The sequence below is a fragment of the Emys orbicularis genome, chromosome 5, assembly GCF_028017835.1.
Source record: "Emys orbicularis isolate rEmyOrb1 chromosome 5, rEmyOrb1.hap1, whole genome shotgun sequence".
Taxonomy (NCBI): Eukaryota; Metazoa; Chordata; order Testudines; family Emydidae; genus Emys; species Emys orbicularis.
In genome coordinates, this window is record NC_088687.1 from 111,751,420 (window position 1) to 111,769,878 (window position 18,459).

An 18,459-nucleotide genomic window follows, 5' to 3' on the forward strand; every position below is an offset into this window, starting at 1 on the left:
AGGCACACAGGAAAATTATATTAAGTTTGCACAATTGATCTTTCATCATTTAAAAATGTACCTTTTAAAATTTCTTGTAATGTCAGCCTAAAATACTTCCAGCGCTGAGTGTCATCAAGTGGAGCAGGGTCACTCTGGGAAAACCCATTCTCAGTGATGTAAATTATAGGATTATTATATGTATCCTAGAACAAGAGAGCAGAAGTTTTATTCAGAACAGATGTAAGAAAACCCATAAAAACAGGTGCATTAGCCTCTATCTTCTCTAAGCTACAACCCAAAACTAGTTTTCATCAAATTGTACTGACCCTATTAACTTAATTTTCCATGTGCTGACCTTTCATGACTAACAGTGGAAAAGCAAAACTGTGCAAATATCCATGAAGACAGTGAAATGACTTATTTTAATAAGAATACAAAAATATCTTTCCTGCATTAGCATCTGCGTATTGTCACTGCTCCTTAACCCTTTGATACTAGCAGTCACAGCATGTCCCACTGTCAGCAATGAGTTGCATGCCAGGAAAACCTGACTGCTGGCATCCAAAAGATCATTTCTGAAGTTCAACAGATGATAGAACACTCACGTATCATTTCAAATTGTAACTCATGCTCAATATGAGTTGTCAAGTATAATAGCAACAAAAAAATCCCGAAGTCTTCAACTCTCTCAGTGGTTATGATGCAAAAATGAAACAAAGAATTCCAAGTCAACTTGTTTACACTCTTGCACGGTGCCTTTTGCTACCGCATGTGGGTGCCTCCCAATAACTGAGTCACCCATATTGCACTGCACAAATCCTTTTCCTTGGTGGTGGTTAGCTAACTAAAAATCTGGATGATCAAGTGAGCCTCACGCCATACCTTGATATATTTCAGTAATCTACGTAAACCCCAGGGAACTACAGCCAGCCATGAGCTGCCAGCAGCAAAAGGCCAGGAATGGTCCACTATTTGTTCAGCTTCTCTGTCCCCAGAAACACTTGGTTCACTGCGTGTATTTTCTTGGTGCTTTACTTTGCGAGTAGTATAATAATTTAGGGCAAAAAAGTCAGCAGTTCCCTTGATCATCTTCTTTTCTTCCTCAGTAAATTCTGGAAGCCTTGATGATAGGTAGCCTTGCTTTGTACTCATTACAGAGATCTGGGATTTCATGATGGCTGGATAGTCACCACTAATAAATATGGGTTCAGCAAACCAGTCTAAGCAAAAAGCCATATATCTGTTAGTAGCTTCTTGGTCTGCCAGACAAGTTGAATCTAGGGGTTCTGCCCAATCTGAGTTTAGAGCTATAGACACAAGCCCGTGTTGCTTTTTTCTAAATAACAAATCATAACTGTGCCAGGCTTTAGCATGAGCCTTTATCATGTTATGAGCTGTCCGATAAGCTCCAATACCAGGTTCCATTATTCCTGGAGCCACAATGCCTTTTTCATAGCCATCTTTAGCAACAACATAAGGCTCATTAATAGTGACCCACAGTTTCACTCGGTTTCCAAATGTTCTGAAGCAAAACTGTGCATAGTTGTCAAAGACCTCAGTGATTGCATCAGAGCTCCAGCCACCTTGATCTTCTAAATGTTGAGGTAAATCAAAGTGATATAATGTCACCATGGGCACAATGCCATTTGCCAACAGGTCATCAATAATCTTGTCATAGTAATCAACTCCTGAAAAAGTTAAAAGAAAAAAGGTTGGGTTCATATTTTATTACCTTAAAAATGCAGAAACCTCACTTACAAATAATAATGTTATTACCACAGCATTGTTTTTCTCTGTCTCTGTATTATGTATCATCTCAAAGGTGTATGCTAAATCTATTTTAAAACGGTAGGGACAGATTTTCAGAAGTTGTGGGCACCCAACAGCTGCTATTTAGGCACCAAACGGGACCATGTTTTCAGAAGTAATCAGTGCACAGGAGCTTCCACTGAGAACAGTGGGAGCTGCTGGATGCTTATCACATTTGAAAATTTGGTCTCTTCATTTAGTGGCTGAATGGGAGCTAAGCTCTCAAAAATCTGGCCCTAAATGTGGGAGCTGAGCTCTTTTGAAAAGTGTACTCCCAATGTATAGTTTGATCAATACCAAAGCTAGGTCTAATGGAGGGATTTTTCTCCCGGAGAACTGTACAGCCACTAAAAAGCAAGCAGTGCAATATTCACCAAGATCAAGGCACGTAGTAACCGGTTTGCATTTTATGATTTGCACCTGGTCAGTAGGGTGAGCCATTTCCTGTTGGATGTGGGCCTTGCTATTTTTATCCCTGACTTTCTCAACTCCAGATTAGCCAATTGCAATGAATTCTACAACTTACAAGTATCTGGAGACTGAAGCTGGGGCAGCATGCAGCAGTTCCCTCTCTAACTTGGGCATCTTGTCAGGCCTATCTGACATTTGGTGCTTTTCATTGGTTACTATTGGTCTCTAGATGGTCTTGGTCTTGAGCTACCATACTTAAGTGGCTTGGGACTAGCCCACTTGAGAGACTAACTCCCTCCTTGTGACACTGCCACAGCTGCAGATAGCACAGGCACTCAAGCTAGATCCCTCTGGTTATAAAAGAGAGGGGACAGCCAGTTTGTCATTCGCTATGAGGATCCTGGCACTCTGAACCTTTCCCCCACCACTGAACTCGCCTGAACTTGATCACCTGGGAAAGCAACAAAAGGCATTTATTTGACAGGCTTTTAGGGGCAAAGCTTGAGAGGATATTTCTGGAGGGTGAATGGGGATTTTCAGTTACTGGGCTTTATCAGTTGGCTAAGTTAACGTGTCTCCTGTATGATTATTTTTATGCAACTGGGTGGTCATTGTAAATTAAAGTTGCTGCCCAGGCACTTGGTGCTTTTGTATGGGCATTTTTTTTAGTTTTGTTTAAATATAAATAAATAAAACTAAATAGATTTTTTCAAGCCTCCTTAGAATGCTGGGTCTTGCATCATATGCAAAATATGGTGTTACTTTTTCAGACATGAGCTAACAGTTAGCTTGCTCCTTCACAAGAACCATCTGACTTTAGACTTTCCCAATTGCATTCCTACTAATAATATGAACTTTGAATTATTATTTATATTACAGTTAAACTGAAAGGGTCCAGTCAGGACAGAGGGTGCCTTATGCGGGTGCCATACAGACAAAAGGCAGAACTTGCCTCAGAGACTTGGATTCACTTTTGAAAATTGCCTAAGTGACTTAGGAACTGGTGTTCCATTTTCAAAAGCGATTTAGGCACTTACGCGTCATTAAGACATCAGCTCCTAAATCTCTTTTGAAAATGGGACTTAGGCCCTGGGACAAGACTTGACAGTTTGAAGACTTGAACACAATGGAGGAAAGGAGCAGACAATAAGGTTGCATATATTAGCTAAGTGTATGATTTGGAGACTTCATAGAGTTTTGTTTTGTTTTTAATATAGTAACAGGAGATGTTAATGAATCACTAACAGGCCACCTGTATTAGTGACTGAATGGGTTGGTACTATGCTAACTACTTCTTTGCACTGATTTTCGGAATCAGTGTGTGCTAACGTTTAAAAAAAATGCAGACACAGATGCCCTGGTCTACATTGTCATTGTCAGTGTTAGCCCTTAAAATTATCCTGCTTTCACAGTTGTACCATATGGTTGGTCTTGTCTCAAGGATTCTACTCATACTGTTTTTTAATCCAACATCTGATGCAGCAATAAACTGAGAACCCCAGACTTAGTGTGCATCTTCTTGCAAGCAGACCAGTGCCTGCACATTCACTATCTCAGCAAGATTTGATGGGTTTGTTTACAATAAGCTTGGCAGGCAGATTGTTTTTCCTCTCTAGCTGCAACCCCATAAGAATTTGGGGAGATGCATGTGTCTGTCTGGGGGCAGAATTCATCAAAATGTTCCTTTAATTCTTGAAAAAATAATTTCAAAGTTCAAATTTACAATCAATTAGGGCCAGATTGTGAATCCTTTACTCCCATTGGTGACAGTGACTCACATGGCTTCAACGGGGCTATTCATGTGGGTCTCTCTGGTGGGAGTAAGTGTTTTCTACATCTAGCCCTTAGTTGGCAAAACAGAAGTCCTTTGTTGGTACAGCATCCTCTTTTTAACACTGACAGCAAAACTCCCTAGAAATTGATAAGAGGTGGCCTGTGTAATTTTACAGATTACTCAGTAGAATTTGGGAAATTTAAAAGCGATCAAATATCCATTTTTCAGATTTCAATTAATTATTGAAAACGGCTTATAATCTTGTGTGATTCAGAAAGAGAAATGCAGCTATATCATTGGAAATCATCGGTGTCATAAAAATATCTGGTGACCTGATAATGCTAAAACTGGGATGACTCCATTTTTACATTTGTACCTATGGATCAGTTAAAAGAGCAAAGAAGGGCAGCATATAGAGTTCTGGCAATTTGTGTGTATGTGTTCGAAGGGGTGACCACATCTTTGGGGTGTTCTAGTAAGGACCAATTAGCAGCAGGAGGTGGGGAGGAAAATGCACTTCATATCACCAGCTGGTTGGGAAAGGAATAGGTTAAGGCCCGGAGGAGAGTCAGAGCGCGTCACTGGAGCTGGTATGGATTGCCATGTGATTCTGAGATTGGGGGCGGTACCCATTCTGCCAGGGATACAGGCCCCATTTCTCTCTTCTTTTCTGCCTCCTTCTCTCCTGGTCCTACTCTAATGTTGAAGTCAGGCACAGAAGAGAATTATGTTCTGGGTCCAATAAACCACACACGCTGTCTGCCAGTTCTGGCTCCCTCCTCACTGCAATCTGCCATTCTGCAGCTAATACACAACACTCCTTGGAGGACACAGGGCATAGAGAATTGTAAAACAAAACAAAAACCAGCCACTACATAAAAAACAAAATAAACTCACAGTAGGTTTAAACCTGACATTTGATAGGAGTAAAACCCCTACAACATTGCTCTTTTAGAAGAAAACCCCCTTACAATTGGAAAACAAATGTTAAAGGTTTTTCCAAATGTCCCATGTTTTAGGTGTGAAATTGGTAGTGAATCAGTTCGTGTGAATGTTTTTTATTTGAAAGGACATTGCTTTAAGGTTTCTAATTCTTCACATGCTCTTTGTAGAAATGTTTATACAGAAGATAGTGGCCTTTCCATGATATGCAGCTACAATTGCTTCAACAGATCACTGCACAGGACAAGTGAGCTCCTGCCTAATGAAACGCCCTTCTAGTGCCCTTTCGCTAAATGTAAAGTTCATAAAATTAATCAGGCAGCTGTTTAAAAGAGGGATCAAGTGAACATTTTCAAAAATGTTAGTTGAATTTGGTCAAAATGTTGTTAGCTTTTTTTCTTACCAACTCTATGGCTGTTCACTATCTCCCACCCTCTCTTCTAAATAACAAAGCCTGTTCAACAGGCAGCTCTGTGGCACATGAATAGCGCCTGTAGTGCTACCTGAAATATATTGTGTTCTGGGGGGGAAAAACTAAGGATACTCAGTCAAATTTAATTTCCATACACCACAAAAAGCATCCAAACTAAAGGGTGAATCCTGCCCCGTGGCACAGGCTTCATGCTTAGAAATTCTGGTGGTGGTGGGAAGGAATCTTCCCATCCCTTTCCCATTCAGCTGGTGACATGAAGTGCATTTTCCTCCCCTCCTCCTGCTGCCAAATTGGTCCTTATTAGAACACCCCAAAGATGTGGTTTCTCCTCGGATGGCTGGAGTTACTCCTGCATCATGCTGTGAAGAAGGAAATGGCTGGTTGGTCTGCTGTCTATGGATGCATCAACCCACTCTCATGGCTCCTGCATGTCCACCATCTCCTTATGGCAGAAGCTGTGATCTGCAGAATGCAAGAGGTGAGTAGTGGTCTGCATGGGCAACCCAAATTCTGCAACCTGAACACTCTTAGCAGAACATTATTGGTTCTGTGTGTGTATGGATCTGCACAGCCCTGGAGTGGGGAATTTGCTAATAAATTTCCCCCCTCATTCTATTTCCAGCCCTTCCCTGTCTTGAACTGGGAGAGGAAAGAACACCCAGGGTGAAGGCTGCCCCAAGAGCACAAAGATTGACATCTTCCCAGAAGGAGTGGGGAGTCCAGGTAGCAACAAGGAAGGGGTGAGGAACGCTTCAGACACAGCTATCATCCAATTCTATTTCCTTTTTATTTTGTTAGGGACGTTTTCCTTCTGCTGATGGCTGTTTGTTCAGACCCCTCCTCTTACTCTGTTCCTCACAGTCTCTCTGATGTAGCTTCACTCCCCCTAGTCTTCGCATTCTCCTCCAATCCTCCTCACCCTGTTTCCTTTTCCTATGCACTTAATATTGCCTTTCCCTTCCTTTGCTTATTAACTCAGCCATGACCTTTTCCCCTTGCCGATTCTCTCTGAAATTAAAAAGCAGAACAAATGTGAAACCAACATATTTGCCAACCATCAATTTGATCAGTCTTTGTATATGTTGCATCTCTTTTCTCCCACCCTATTCCTGTCCTGCCGTCTTACACTATATAGTCTCCTTGGAGCTCTTTGTAGTCTCTTTTTCTCGTGTGTGTTTGTACAGCATCTAGCACAATGCCTACCCTGTCCTGAATGAACCTACAGCCATTACTGGAAAACAAATAATAAAAATGAACTGTGAGATCCCCTCTCATTGGCCAGCTAAGGAGTATATTGCTTGAGTACCTGCAGAAAAGTCTGTCCTACTTAGACAATGTATGCTATTCAGTGTGCAATTCAGAATGTCAGTAGATTATGCTGATACACTATCCACATGCATTTGCCAATACTGTCAAATATGGGATTGACTGATTTTGTTTACTTATATTCCATAAGAAACTTTTCCTCTTATTTGCTTAGCAAGTTCTGCAGGGGTTCATTGTAACTTTACACAATCCCATGAAATAGAACAACTTATAATCACTTTTTTTAAAATTTAGAACAGGCAAAAAATACATGGTAGGGAACATAATACTCATCCCATCCCAAAAGATCACGATATCCAAGGGGATCTAGAGTATTAATTAGGAAGTTGTTGCAAACCTATAAAAAATCATCCCATAATTACTCTGAAAAAAAGTTGCAATTTCAAAGCTACACTGCAGAATAGCATACTGGATTAATTATGCCAGACTGCAGCAATAACCTTGAATTAAAGCTGCAACCTTCTATTTTTAAGAAACAATTGCCTTTCTGGTTGATGAAACCTGTCGTCCCATCAGGTAACAGACGTGACCAGGAAAGAGAAAAGCGATAATGAGTCAATCCAAGCTGTTTGATACATTTCAAATCTTCCTCCCACAGAGTGTAGCTGCCACAAGCTACATCACCAGTCTGGTTCTTGAAAACTCGATCTCCTCCCTGATGAGTGAATGTGTCCCAAACATTAGGGCCCTTTCCATCTGCATTCCAGCCTCCTGATTAAAAACAAAACTGAATCATTACACTTTTGACATCAAAAGACATATGTTGAATGTAAATATTTATCACATAAAGTAGACACAAGAATCTCAGTACCTTGTAAGCAAATCAAGCAGGGCTTTCTCCAGTTCTTTCACTTAAAATGAATAGTTTTTTCTCAAGCTATAGAACATTTGTATTAAGTTCTGCATTTATTCATGGTTTTGTCACTGCTCACTATTTGAAAAATCTGTTTCAAACAGCACTTACAGAGGTTCTGACACACTGCATATTATTTTTAGCCAAAGATCAGATGCTTGTGAATCTTCTGAGATATTAACAAAAAGTATTTGCTAATGCAACTTCCACCCATGAATGTAAAAGATCTGTCCATATCAAAGAAAGCCTTTAGGATATGAAAAATACATCCAACAAATAGGCACTTATGGCTTTCTGGATGTCCTTTGAAAGTCCTGACAGTCTGTTAAGAAGAAAGGAATGCCATTATGAGCCATGGCCCTAGGCATGTATAACATGAATTAATAACAAAGCTCTGTGAAACTTCTGCCTTTTGCTTAGACAAACGTTCACGGAAAAACTGCAAAGATTTCCACTAAACTAAATTTTACACTAAACGTTCACAATCTCTGCACCATTTTCTGCATTCTGATTATGCTGGGATATTTTGTAGTGCTTTTGAAAACTGAGGTACAGAAATCACCATTAAAAATTCAGTATTTAGCCATATTTTGAGATCTGAGATACCATGGTGTATAAACTGAGTAAATGCAGATTTCTTTATGACAATCATTGCAGTCTTTGCAAAACCATGTTGTAATATGTGCAAATGTTTAATGTGAAAAGTCCTGGAAATCCCCATCCCTGCAACACAAATCACAAAACTCAGAATATGCCAAAATTCTCGTTTGTTTCCTTTACAAGCAAAATTTTTCAAAGCTCCAGTTAATGCATGTTTCCTGGGTTACTGTCTAAAAACTAAAATGACATTGTAGGTTAAAATCATGTATAAATTAAATATCAGTTGGCTGTAAGATTAATACCTACATAATAGCTACATATCAATCCTCAGTAAAAGTGTTTTAATAATCAATTAGTATCATAGAAATTAGAGATGGAAGAGCCCTATTAGGAGGTCATCCAGTCCATCCCCTGCCAATGTGAGATTGCTCCCTAAAGTAGATTCAGTACTTAATGCACATCTGTCTTGTTAAATTTAAGTTTAATGCAAGGTTAAGCATATTGCAGACACTTAATTTAAAGCGTTACTAGAATCTGTAATATCATTTCTATAGCCTAGTTTCTGAAAGATCATTGTCATATTTCATGTTCTTTACGGAATTTTGTAACAGCACACAAGCACCAATACGGCTACATAAGGTTATTCAGTAAATTGAGCTCTTCTATGGGACAGCCTTCACACTAGGTCCATTTTTAGATCTAACAACTCTGAGTGTCCCTTAAGGTTCAAGTTTTCCTACAACACAATGACTCAGTGCTGCAGTATTCTCAGATATATACAGTACTGACAGTTTTCCATTGGTAGTATTTGACTTTAGTAGTTACATTTTAAGTAAAGATTCAAATTATTCTCGCAGGAAAACACTCAAAGTAAAGAGTAATTATTTTGTATTATTTAAGGGATTGAGAGTATTTAAAAGGCAGATTCTGTTTGCCCAAAACCAGATTCAAGGTGCCCAGTTCTGGGCCATAGCATGGCCCCTTTGCAGTGCTCTTCTTGGCAGCTAAGAATTCCCCTGGCATGTAGGAATCCCCAACTGGCACAAACTCTACCACCTTCTTTATCCGGTCTACTCAGCAAGTGGGAGAGTGCCAGGGATTGGATGGGATAGGGCAGAAGCACCTTGGTGGTTCTCAGCCAGTGTTAGCATCCCAGAGTGGGCTGCTACAAACTAGCTGTTTGAGGCCACTATAAGATACGCCGGGGCTGAACTGGCCTCCAGGCCAGCTTCAGGACTGAGCAAGAGCAAAGGTCAGGATCTGGTCATACATTTCAGCTATTGTACACACAGATGATTGGCCAAATCACTCTAGACTATATTAATATGCCCTCAAATATTTAAAATAATGATTATAGACCATTTATATTTCAATGCACATACCTCAGTCTTTACAATTATTAAAATGGAATGCATTGGAGTAGTTCTCCTTTAAAAATTAAGTTACAGCAGAAATATCAGTGCCCACTACTTTTAAGGTTTTATGTGCTTTTCCAGACTAATCTCTTTGCACTCAAGTGTACCTTTCCAAAACCTTCACCTTTTGGGCTGAAGTTTTCTAGACTTGGTCTCCACCCAAAGGTGAATATCTGCTTAGTATAGCTCAACTCGCTCATACAGAGTGAGTGAAGAAAATATGTTTTTACCATTACTAAAAATTCTTGCAATTTCTCTCTCTCTTTTTTTAAGAGCTCTAGTACAGAGATGAAATTTAGCATAGAAATGGCCCTCGTAAGGAGAAGTGCCTTGGAGTGTTCTGGTGAAAATTGATTTTGATTTGACTGAGTCATGCACCTTTGAAAGCTGCATTTTGAGCATACAGAGTACAATTGGTATGATTTTTTTAGCACTTTGAAATATATTGAGTGAAGTAGGCTGAACTGTGCATAAATACATAGCTGACAGTGAAAAATAAAGTACACTCTGAGACCTCACCTCATTCACTGTGCAACTTGTGATATGTGCAACAGTTGAGTTGGGACTCCACAAGAACTCTTGACTCAGTCACACTGCCTTGTCAGGTAAAAGCTGCACAGCTCCTAGGCTTTGAAGAGTGAGTTAACCCCTGTGGACCTCTTCGGTTTTGTGGGGATAGGGTATTTCCTATAGTGTCTAGCTGAATATTTTCACATTATAGATTTTTTAAAAATATTTTTTAATAAAACCCTGGGAATTTCCATCAAAAAGTATAGAGAACATTAAAGTTGCTCATTGTCAAGGCTGGGTCATGGGCAGCCAGCCTGAATCTGGAGGATGTCAAAAGTGATCACTCTTCTAAAATCCGAAAAGGACCCACGCAATTCAGCAAGCTACCAACCAATCTTTCTGCTATCTGTCATCTTTAAAGTCCTGGAGCAGCTTATCCTCCAGCGTATGTCTCCAGAGGTGGAGATAACTCTCAGTGTCAATCAAGCTGGCTTCCAGAAGAGTCAAAGCATATGTGACCAAGTCCTAGGCCTCACTACATATATAGAAAATGGGTTTCAACAGAATTTGAAGACAGGAGCTGTTTTCTTGGACCTGACAGAGGTCTATGATACAGTGTGGCACACTGGACTTCTGGTAAAACTGTTAGGAGTTCTTCCAGCATGGGTGGTGGACTTTGTTGAACTTCTACTTTGTGGCAATCATTTTCTGGTACATATGGGAGACAAAACAAATGCATGGAGAAGATAATCCAATGGCTTACCCCAATGCTTCGTGCTTGTGCCCACCCTGTTCAGTCTGTACACATATGACCTGCCACTGACTCAGTCATGCAAGTTTATCTATGCAGATGACATCTGCTGTGGTACCCAGTCATTCTCTTTCACCAAATTGGAGAACATCTTGAACACCGATTTAGCCAAGATGGCAGCCTACTGAAGCAGTTGGTGTCTCCAATGAGGTATGACCATGACAGTTTTGAGCATCTTCCAACTCCACAACACAAGCACTAAAGGTGAGTTAGACGTCTTCCTTAATGGCAAACAACTGAAACATGAGGCAAAACCTGTCTACCTTGGTGTCACATTGGACTGCACTTTGACTTTCCATGACCATCTAAAAAACACTGCTGCCAAAGTCAGGACTAGGAATAATCGAATCAGCAAATTAGCCGGTTCGATCTGGGACACAGGCACACAGACACTTCACACATCAGCTCTGGCACTGTGCTATTTCTCAGCAGAATACTGTGCCCCTGTGTGGTGTTGTTCACCTCACACTAAATTGGTTGATGTCAAATTGAGCTTGACCAGGCATACCATCACAGGTACCGTACCAGTTCTGAGCAACATAGCCCCTCCACACATTCGTTGCAGAGAGTCTACAGCCAGACTGGTGGAGAAGCTGCGTGCCAACCCAGGACTCCCACTGTACACAGACATTTTTAGTTACCCCAGAGGACAACTTAAGTTGAGGTGTCCATTGTTCTCTCAACTGCCAGATCAGAATCTGTCAACAGCAACCCTATGGAGCAGTGAGTGGTCAGCTGAAGAAGTTTCCTTGTTGCTGATCTGACCATTTGACTGCTGGGGATTTGACCTGCCACATCACCTTTGGACTCTGCTGAACAGGTTCTGTACTGGTGAAGGAATATGCGCAGCCAACATCTACACCTGGGGTATGCGTGATGACCCACTTTGTCAATGTGGCCTTCATCAGTGTATGGTGCATGTTATCGACTAAATTTCATGTGCGAGTGTCATTCCATATTCTTTATGAGAATATGCTTATGATATGAATATGCCATAAATAAGATATACTTCATGCAAGATGGCTCATGTGAGATATCATTGGAAAGGTTATGATTTACTGAATGCGATTATCCAATTTGTATGCCTGCATCTGAAGTTAGGAATATTGACTATGTATCTGTATTTCAACTATGCTACTTTGGGTGATGCCCACTGCTAACGCTTCAGGTACAACAATGGAAAAGCCAGACAGGGCGGATGGCCCATCAGCGAGGACAATGGACTGTGAAAAGCTTGGCCTTTCTGTGGACACGCCATACTGCCACTGACTCACGGACACTGTGATCCTACAGAGTCAGGTGGTCTTGCCACCTGATACTAAGACATTACCTGGGACTTCTTGTAACTTTCCACTGTAAGGAAAGGGAGGTCAAGTTTGGGAAACTATTTCAGGGTCGGGAGGAAGGCAAACAGGACTCTTCCTCTCCATGGCCTGTCTGCCCAAGAAGAAAGACTGCAAAAGGAAAGGCGAGGGGGGAGTCCAGACTGAAACAGGGGTCTAATCTGAAAAGGAATATAACTGTAACTCTGAACCACAGAAACTTTGCAAACTGCTGTAACAATATCTAGGGTGAGAAATATTATTTGTAACCAATTTCTTTAGTGAAACTAGCTTAGTTTGGTGTTTGAGTTTATTTGCTTAGAAATCTGCTTTGCTCTGTTTGTTACCCATTTTACCACTTAAAATCTACCTTTTATAGTTAATAACATTTGTTTTGTTTATTATTAAACTCAGTTTCTGTAATTTCTGACTGGGGGGGTAAGAAGTGTGTACACCTCTCTCCACATTGAGGGAGCGGGCGAATTTCATAATACATCTTTGGGTCTGCACTCCAAGGGAGGTGGACATCTGAGTGCTGGAGCAAGTCCCTTAAGCTGAGTCTTCCCAGAGCTGATCTGCAGCTGGGTGTGGCCCTGCCTGTGTGTGTGTTAGAGGAGGTTTTAAGAGCCTGGCTCAGGTTAAAGGGGGCCCATGCTGGCAGAAGAGGTAGACTCAGTGGTATCTCAGCATATCAGGTGGCTTCCCAAGGAGTCCAACCCGTCACATCATGGTGGCCTTAGGGCCCTTCATTCTGCAGATGAAGCCTCTTCCGGGTGGCTTAGCAAGCACTACAAATGCTAGAAGAAGAAAAAGCCAGCCTGGTGGATAAAGACAGGGCAAAACATCAGGAATCAGAGTCATTTGTCAATCTAGAGTCAGGTAACCAGGAGTAAGAAGCAGAAGGCAAAACCAAATCATAAACTTGGTATCAGAGCCAGGAGATAAATGCTGGGGTCAGGACCAGGACCAGCATAAGGAAACAGGATCTGTAGCAGCATCTAGCTGGAGTTCCACTTAGTTGACAGACAACTTTCTTGTATCTTTTCCAGATTAAAGTAGTATGTCCAGATCAATCAGGAATTAGCAATGTCCTGTCAATGGCGCCCTCCATGGGTGGTAAATTCTGCAGTGTGTGTGGGCCTCTGATGCTCATGATTCACCAAGTGTTTCTTATGCCATGCATGGCACCAGTTGCCACCCAAGGAATCTGCAGACCCAGTGCTGCTCCAATACTCATCTAGCCACTCAAAAGGCAGGATGTGATATATTACTAAGCTTCCATGTGAATTTCAGCCCAGAGAATAAAGGAGTAGTTCCTACACTTCCCCAGGGCCCATGGAAGCTGTCCTCAGCAGGAGAAAATGGGTAAGAAAGAGACAGCAGGCTGGGCTTCCCCAAGTTCCCCACCACCTCAAACCTGCAGGTAAAGCTGAATTTATGCTGTTTCCCTCTCTGTGGTTTGAGACCTGCCCCTCTTGAGGGATACAAAAAGGATATAGAATTAGGCCCCAAGGATGGTGTTTTAAACCTGATATTGTATTTCCTGGGTTTTAGAGAGTGAAGAGGTCATAGTTCCCCAATCTCCTTCCCTCCATTGCTCCAAGTTTTGATTATCACTCTCTGGTCTTCAAGGGTTCCCCCGCAGCCTTTCCTCCAGTTGCCCCAGTCAGATCACTTGCCTGAGGCTCCTCCAAATCCCTGAAGTGTTGTCATCTTCTCATCAACCTGCTTTCTACTGTCTCCTTCCACCTATCTCTACAGGGACACTGTCTCTCTCCAAACCCCACTGCCTCCAATACCCACCTCATATACTCCAAACCTGCTCCCCTAGCCTCCTCTGTACACATCATTCTCACTAACACTGGATTCCATGTGCCCCCAACTTCCCCATGGTGCCAACTAACAAACACTTGCTGGGCCCTTCTACTTTACACTGCTCCCTCATCCATAAGCCAACAACTGCTTTGGCTCTGGTGTCCCTACCCTGCTGGTCTCCCAAGCCCCAGCTACACCCACAAACATGTGGGAGGTCTGGGAGCCTTATCCCATACCCTCTCACAATCTCATGGAATGGTCAGTGACCTACCCTCCATCTGTTCATGGGGATTCACCAGAGATGATCACCGTCATTCAGTCCTCTGAATAGGTACTATAGATGTTTATGTGAAGGACATACTCACAAACTGAGGATGGCTGAGCTCTGTTTACTAAAAGCAGGTCCCAGAAGAAGTTCGGCACCAGTGGATGAGTTTCCCTGTGATCATGGAAGTCCCAGCAAATGTAGGCAAGGCTGCTTCTGAGCACAGGAAAATCCTGCCCATTGTGGAAGGGGATCCCAAAGGCTTAGCACTGACCTTCCAGTTTGCTGTCCTTCATGCTTCCAGGAGATGGGTTCTTACTTGTGACTCTCCCCCCAACACCTGCTTCTGGGGAATTAATTATGACTGTCACCTATATGCACACCTGTTCTCACTTCTTAGGGCATGAAGAGGCCCTTGCAAGCCAAGCAATCTGCTCATGTCTACCCCAACAGAAAGGAGGGAGTGAAAGCCTAGTGGGAATGTAACCTGCTGCTGCTTCCTTCTCTCACCTTGATCACTGGGAGGAAGGACGCACACCTATTTTCCCCACCTGCCATCTGGTCTTGTTTCTGGGGTTTGGGGATAGGTTTTCCCACCCCAACTGTTCAGGGCAAGGAGCAGTTAAGTGAGAAATGTCACATGGAGCCACACAAGACTTAAAAACTATGCAATGGGCCAAAATGGAACATGGAATCCCATCCCCTCCACCTGTCCTCTCAATATTGCTGATTTTTGGATCCAGACTTCATGACTTGGGTCCCATCTGTGCTTTAAAACTATTTAACCCCCCTTCTTCCTTCCTTTGGCACGTGGAAATCTGATACCTTCAACTTGATAAGCTGCTGTAGCAGCACCCCAAGCAAATCCGCTGGGGAAAGAAATGTCTTCTGGGTGCCAGCCACAAGGGGCAGGAGCAAAGGAGGCAGTAGCAGCTGAAGCCATGTGGCTGGTGGATCTGGGCCTCCTGTGGGGCTGACACCGCGCTTCCTGGATGGACTGCTCTTCCACTTGTCATACACAGATTCTGTATCAAATACAAACACAGAAACGTAAACCCTGAGCAGCTTCACTCTCTGAAGGACAAATTGGTGCAACCATATCTTGCATGTCTCATGATCTGAACACAGAGGCTTAGCTCAGCCTTCCACGCACACTGAAAGGGGAGGGACAGCAGTGCAGCAAGCTACAAGGGCCTCGCGTACAAGTAGCTCCTTCCTGTGCAAGATACTGGGCTGTCCAGATCAGGCCTCTGTCCTTCCCTGCCCATGTAAGCTGCCAGACTACCCATATCTAGAGCTACTTACTCAGAATAAGGTTCTGAGCCACCCAGACAGAAGCTCCTCCCACTTTCCTGTAAGTCACTCAAACCTGGACCCCACTCTTTTTCTGGCACTGAGTCCCTGCCACGTCCCCACTCCGTACCTGGCCCAGATCTGGTCTGATCTGATCACATTGCAGCACATGGTAAGGGCCGTTGCCCCCAGTGTGTGGAATTGTAACTATAAGGCTTGTGACTGCTGCATGTTTCCTCTATTTATCTAGGGTTAGGTATTCACTGCACCTGGTCAAAGAGAGTCTGAGGAGGCCCTCTATAGACGGGCACTCAAAACTGCTGCCCTCTGCCTCTTTTCGCACCCCAGAGAGGCTCCCTTACTCTTAGACTGAAAGTATAAGCCCCTAGCTAACTGAAATGTGTGAAACTTCAGACATGGCACACTAGATGGCACTATTGCAACTTATTTTTCAGGCACTGCAAGAGCTGTTTTCCCTCTCTGGATTACAGTAAACACATATTGATTTACGCTAAGGTCAGTATCCCCATTTATTGGACCACTGGGCTACATACGCCTTCTAGAAATTCAGATGCTAGCCATGACACCCAGCTCTTTGTATTTCTGTCTTGTGTTGCATTATTTGCCTTTGCTTGTACCCTTTGATTTATAAACCTTTCCAGGTGGGGATCTGTTACAAACAGATCTACCCGTGCAATGCATCATACACAATAATAATAATTTATATAGCATTGTAAATCAGACAAAAAATTGACATTGCCTGAAAAGCATGTATGCAGTTATGTGCAATCTCTTACCAAAACTGTTTTTTTGTTGGTGTTGTTTTTTTTTTAAAGAAACAAGCAACTTTTATCAGAAAAAAGGTCAGGATAAAGTTGTAGAACAGTTGAATTAATTCCAAAAGTGCACATTATAGAGCCAGACTGTGCTGATACAATTTAAAATAAATCGTTTCACAACAGGAGCGCATTTCCTCAAATATCTCTCAAAGTTTTGCTCACTCTTTAGAGGTAATATCCCTGGAATACAAAGGAACTAAGGGGGACTGAGGCAGTTCATACAAACATGTTCCAAAAGCATGTGCTGATATATGGTATTGTCAAACATCCATTCTCCTTTACACATTTTATATAAATGGGGGGGAAATGATGCAATGTATTAGCAACTCTTCCCGTGGAAGCAGCCTTCTTGGAAATGTACTGATAAAATTGTTAAAGTGTTAATTTAAGTTCACAGCAGTTAATACCAGATAGCACCTTGCAACATCCAAGAAGGTGAGCATTAGGTGTTAGCTATGAAACTCACCATGGGACATAATAAATCTTGATTAATGGGTGTGCATGAATCAGAATAACTATGTATAATTTTACAACAGTCAACATTACACTAGGTGCCTCACAAAGATTGTAGATTGCACAAAGTCCCTGCCCAGTAGAACACACAATTCAATTTCATACGTGACATAATATGTGGGGAACTAAACAATGGGAGTGGGGAAATGGCAGACAGTTGTCCCTGGAGTAAGAATATGCAGCTCTGTAAAACATACAAAATAGGTTATTTAAGAAAGAATCACTATTGACTCTTGTGGGTGTTGTGGAAGAGGTGGGTCTTAAGGAAGGATCTGAACCCATGGAGGGCAGTGATATGGGGAACCAGTTTAAGGAAGGTATCCTAGGTACAACAGGCAGCATGGAAAGGGGCCTGGACATAGCTGTGGTAGAAGAGGACAGACAGGCCACTAAATCTGCCATCATTAATCAATCAGAGTGGGTGTGGTATGATGAAATAACAAACTAGGTCTGAAAAGTAGGCAGAGACAGAAAGATGCAGGACTTGGAGACAGTCTCTTCTTGCCCCCATGCTATTTAGTAGCAAACTGTTCCAGCCTCACTCCCAGCTTTTTCTTTCCCCACTCCAGCAAACCCAATCCAATGCAAAATCCAATATTCCAGTGTTTTGTCTGGAGCCTAATACAAATCCAGAGCTGAATCTAACTAGTAACTTTGCACATCCATACCCAAATTCACATTGGTTCCAGCCCAGGCTCCTTTTTGTTTTTAAACCTGCAGTGGCACAGACCACAGTTCAGCTGGATGGACTTGAACCAGGCTTTCCCAGAACTAGACTGGTCCTTACTTCGATGTACCCAGATAGGTATTTTTCTTATTGAGTCAGTGAGGCCTGAAAGTAATTAATTGAAGGGCTAGTCACCAACCCAATCAAGTATGTATGTATCTCACTAGGGCTTGGTCTACACTCACAATTTATGTCGGTATAACTACTTTGCTCAGGGGTGTGGAAAATACACAGCTCTGAGCAATGCAGTTATACGGACCTAAATCCCAGTGTAGACAGTGCTATGTCAATGGGAGGGCTTCTCCTGTCAACATAACTACCACCTGTCAGGAAGGTGGAGTACCTACACCAATGGGAGAAGCCCTCCCTTTGGCATAGGTTGAGTCTTCACTCAAGTGCTACAGTGGTGCAGCTGCATCAGTGCACCTACGCCGCTGAAGCCTTTTAGGTGTAGACAAGCTCTGTGATGAAGGCAGCAGAGTTTTGCTTTGGTATCTTGTCTGTACGGTTGTGCTGAACTGGTTATTATAAACAAAGATGTATCCTTAAAATGAACTATCCCTGATTGGATCTGCCTTTTCTAATCCCAGATTATTGTTATTTAAAAAAAATTAATTCTCATCATGACACAATTAGACAGACACTTCACTATGCTGGTATGGAAATGCAAGTTTCTTCTCCTCAACTCTCCAGTCCAAAAACAGAACAGACCCAGAGTTGCTTATGAAGCAAGACTTTATTACTGAAACTGCTGAATATGGACATTCACAGATCCTGAGGCTTGTCTGAAAAGTGGAAATTGCCATTCAAGTTTAATTA

At 42.2% G+C, this 18,459-nt stretch overlaps 1 protein-coding gene across 1 annotated transcript in view; it reads right to left on the reverse strand.

The window, feature by feature from the left end:
• LOC135879685 (cytosolic beta-glucosidase-like) overlaps positions 1–15,211 on the reverse strand; it is a 49,778-nt gene extending 34,567 nt beyond the window's left edge. Inside the window, exons 1-4 of the mRNA XM_065405734.1 lie at positions 15,094–15,211; positions 7,161–7,388; positions 865–1,670; positions 62–185 (exon numbers count right to left, since the gene is read on the reverse strand). Of these exons, the coding sequence (XP_065261806.1) occupies positions 62–185; positions 865–1,670; positions 7,161–7,388; positions 15,094–15,211 (1,276 nt within the window). The remainder of the gene's footprint in view (positions 1–61; positions 186–864; positions 1,671–7,160; positions 7,389–15,093) is intronic.
• Positions 15,212–18,459: the final 3,248 nt, after the last annotated feature.